Here is a 3,750-nt window from a genome sequence, read left to right as displayed (position 1 = left end):
ATTAATTAATATAGGTTTTGTTTACAATGTTAATGAGACAGATAAAATAGAAAACTTACTAGTTCAAAAAGGACAGTTAATTTTAAATTGCATTTCTGAAAAATGCCAAAGCTTATCTTTTTTAGAGAAAGCAAGGTAACAAATTTACATTGCAAAGCAAAGTACGTGAGACTTTTCAAGGACACAAATTTACATTGCAAGGCAAGTATGCAAGCCTTTTTAAAGAAATGAAGAGAACGTATTCTTCTCTAGCCAGATCAAATGGAGCAAATCTTCCCAAATATTTTGCTGTAATTTAGCTGGGCACTTGATTTGTTGCACCTTGGCATTGCCGTTTCCGAGTGATCTTAAGGCCAAAGGCACAATTTGGATCTTGTGACCCCTAACTATTAGCTTGAAAAGCAGGCAGAAAGAGTTGCCATATATACAGACAAAACTCTCATGCATATGCACACACATACATCCCAAAGAGACGTCTCAACCAAATTAGCTGGTCTAAGTTGTAACTTGTCATACTCCACACCTATAGTACCAATCAACGGCATGGAATAGAGGGCATCTGTGTTGTGCATGCCAACAGGATTGGAGGGCTTATTCAGATTGCTGGTACTCAACTAAATGTCTAACCAAGCAAACAAAGAGAAAAGAGGAGCAGTGGGGTCATCCAGTTCAGCTTAGTCCCAATCAGTGGGGCCAATTATTCCATTAACAGTAATTGATAAAAGCAGTTCTCCCCACCATTTTCAGCATAAAGAAGAAAAGTACCAAACAGATTTAAATCATAAAAACAAAGCCTAGCCAGGAGCCCTCCAGGGTGCACTTAAACAGAAATGGATATAATCCAACTGAACAGAAGAGGGCTCAGAAAATCAGAGAAAGATAAAGAGAATAAAGCATTTCCTTATCAGAATTTAGGCCAGGGACTCCAGGAGAGATCTACCAGCAACAGAGACATGGGAGCAAAATAGTCCCAGTGGCCACTTGCCTCTTGCAGCTGGGGTCTTCTCTGGTGCCCAAAGCTTTCCAATTTTTGCCAGTAATTAAATTAGGCTCTCAGATTCCAGTGTCATAGAAATGTATAACTAGCACAATAAAGCTCAGAGACACAGGATGGCAGATACTTATCATGCCTCACTATTACATTACAGATGACCACAGTTTAAGACATACAAAGCTATAAAACGTATATGCACACCCAGCAACACACAAAAGACAAAGACAAGTGGCCACAACAAATTTCCAAACAAGACCAAACCAAAGGACCCAACAATGTCTCGCGGGAGTCCTGGACTTGGGAAGTAGTGCTGCATCCAGCCTTCCACGAAGTCCCTAAATCAGAGCTCTGATACCCAAATGCAAAACAAGACTCACAACAACATAAACTCATGAGGTTAATATAAAGACAAACACAAAGACAATACACAAGTTTGGCCACCAAGGGAGGCCACCAAGTGGACCGCAGCGACATCTCGCTGGGTCCAGGGAAGAAGCGTGACTGCGTCCAGTCTTGCTTGATTTCCCCACCAAAAGAGTCGACTCACCCAAATCTAGAGGCCCCAGGAAATCTTAAGTTGGTCAACAAAAGATCTTGTGCCTCTGGGGCTGAGGAATGTCTTCTCAGGAGCTTCCCCCTAGAGACTTCGCAGTGTGGGGAAAAATCCCAGCACTGTAGGTCGGCCCCCGAGGGGTGATAGTGATCCCAGATGAGCTCCCAAATGTTATAGGCATTGGAAGAAAATCACCCTTGGAGACTGATATAGAAAAAGAGAAAAAGATTTTTATTTCCAGTGGCTGGGATCATACCAGCCAATTCAAGGTGCGGTGCAAACCATCTTTGTTCTAGGTTTTAAAAGATGCAAGCGCAGCAAGTCGGTCGCCCGATCACCGTGCCAAGAGGTATTAGCCAATGCAAGCAAGCCAACAGTACATGAGCTAATTTTGCAGTTAGTGGAACTCCTCCCGTCCCACCCCCACTTTCCCACCTAACTTTCACACAATGGAGTGGCTATCTTGAGTGGTGTCGGTCCTGCTCTTAGAAAGAGGGCATTACTTCAGTGCAAATCCTTGGCGTGTGTAAATTCCATCAATCTTCACATCAAACCCCCTAGAAGTTAATATGATCTTCCCTGTACAGATGGGAAAAGTAACCTTAAGTGTTTGATATAAGAGTGATTGTGTTGAGAAGGTAGAAATGAGTTCCATTTCTCACACACAGAGTTTGAGTTGATAACTGTAATGCCTCATGTGTTGATCAAAATAATATATCCATTAGAGAAGTCCAGGTTAGGGATAGACAGTGGTGATCATTTACAGCTGTTGCAAATAGAATGACCACAGATGTAATCTCTGACAGGCAGAATGGGGCTAGAAGAGAGGAGAGCTGAGCCAGTGGAGGACAGAGCCAGGGAGAACATCTGGGTTGGTGGAGGTAAGGAAGAAATGGAAGGTAATGTGTGAGTGATGAAAATAAGTCAACACAGTAAGTCTCCTTAGAAATCATCTACAGTATCTGAAGAGTTCTAGAGGCTGGGAAGTGAACAGAGAAGAGAGTCTGGCTGCAGACTCTGTTGTGCAAGACACTATGGGAGAGAAGGTTACTGTTGTTTTTATCCACTTGTTTTTTTTTCATTTATTCACCATACTGAGTCTTTGCTTTCCTCTGAAGCAGCTGATAGACCCATGACAACAACCCCCACTGCTGCCTTCCAGGCCCTCATGAAAGGGGTGACAAGCTGGGATGTCCCCAAAGGCCCCATCCCCAGTGAACTGCTTCTTATTGGAGAGGACAGCTTCCCAGTGATGGTGAGTGACAAGGGCCAGGTGCTCATTGCTGCCTCCTGCTACGGCCGAGGCCACCTTGTTGTTGTATCCCACAAGAGCTACCTGGAGCATGCTGGCTTGGCTCCATTTCTTCTCAATGCAGTGGGCTGGCTCTCTCCCTCCGCTGGGGCTTCCATTGAGGTGCACCCATCCCTGACACTGCTAGCAAAGATCCTGCAGGACTCTGGGGTTAAGTCACATATTGTGCAAGAACCGGGAGAGCCCATGGGGGTTTTCTGCACCAATGCCTATGAAGACACCATGGTTATGAAGCTGATCCAGTTTGTGAAACGTGGAGAGGGCTTGCTCATCGGGGGCCGCCTGGTTTGGGGCCGGTCAGCAAGGCCATAAAAAGGTGTTCTCTAAGTTCTCTGGGAACCAGGTGACCACTGCGGCCAGAGTGTACATCACTGACATCTATGGGGATGTAAACAAAATAGAGGTCTCCAAGAAGGTACCCAGCGTTTCACTCTATGCCACGTGAGTGGTGCTTCCCTAAGAAGTCTGATCTTTGTCAAATAGCAGTCCCACTCCCTATTTTTAAGGAGCTTTCAGTCTAGCAGAGGAGAAACTGGTCATTATAACATGGAATCATTGCAAATTACTAATGTAATTATAAATGACCTGTGGTAGATAAGGAACAATATTCTCTATTTGTTTTCTATTATGGACTGAATATTAAATGCTTTGAAGGCAGAGCATTTTGTTCTGTTTTATTTACTATTGTGCCTCCAATTTTGACCAGTTAGAAAGAGATGGTAGGTAGGTGGAGAAATTTTCTATAAAGTTCATGGGAGACAGGAATTATATCTGTTTTGCTTATATATCACTAGCACACAGTGTAATACCTGGCATAAAGTTAGCGCTAAACAAACACGAATGAATGAATGAATGAATGAATGAATGAATGAATGAATGAATGAATGAATG

At 43.5% G+C, this 3,750-nt stretch overlaps 1 protein-coding gene across 1 annotated transcript; it reads left to right on the top strand.

Annotated features, from left to right (window-relative positions):
- Positions 1-2,679: 2,679 nt before the first annotated feature.
- LOC103608676 (protein FAM115C) lies at positions 2,680-3,304 on the top strand. Its single transcript, XM_008593076.1, is given in 2 exon segments — positions 2,680-3,137; positions 3,139-3,304. Coding segments are annotated over 2 exon segments (624 nt in total).
- Positions 3,305-3,750: the final 446 nt, after the last annotated feature.

Source organism: Galeopterus variegatus, unplaced genomic scaffold, assembly GCF_000696425.1.
Source record: "Galeopterus variegatus unplaced genomic scaffold, G_variegatus-3.0.2 Scaffold8678, whole genome shotgun sequence".
NCBI lineage: Eukaryota > Metazoa > Chordata > Mammalia > Dermoptera > Cynocephalidae > Galeopterus > Galeopterus variegatus.
Note: the sequence above shows the minus strand (reverse complement) of the source record. Positions and strands in the feature narration are given on the sequence as shown.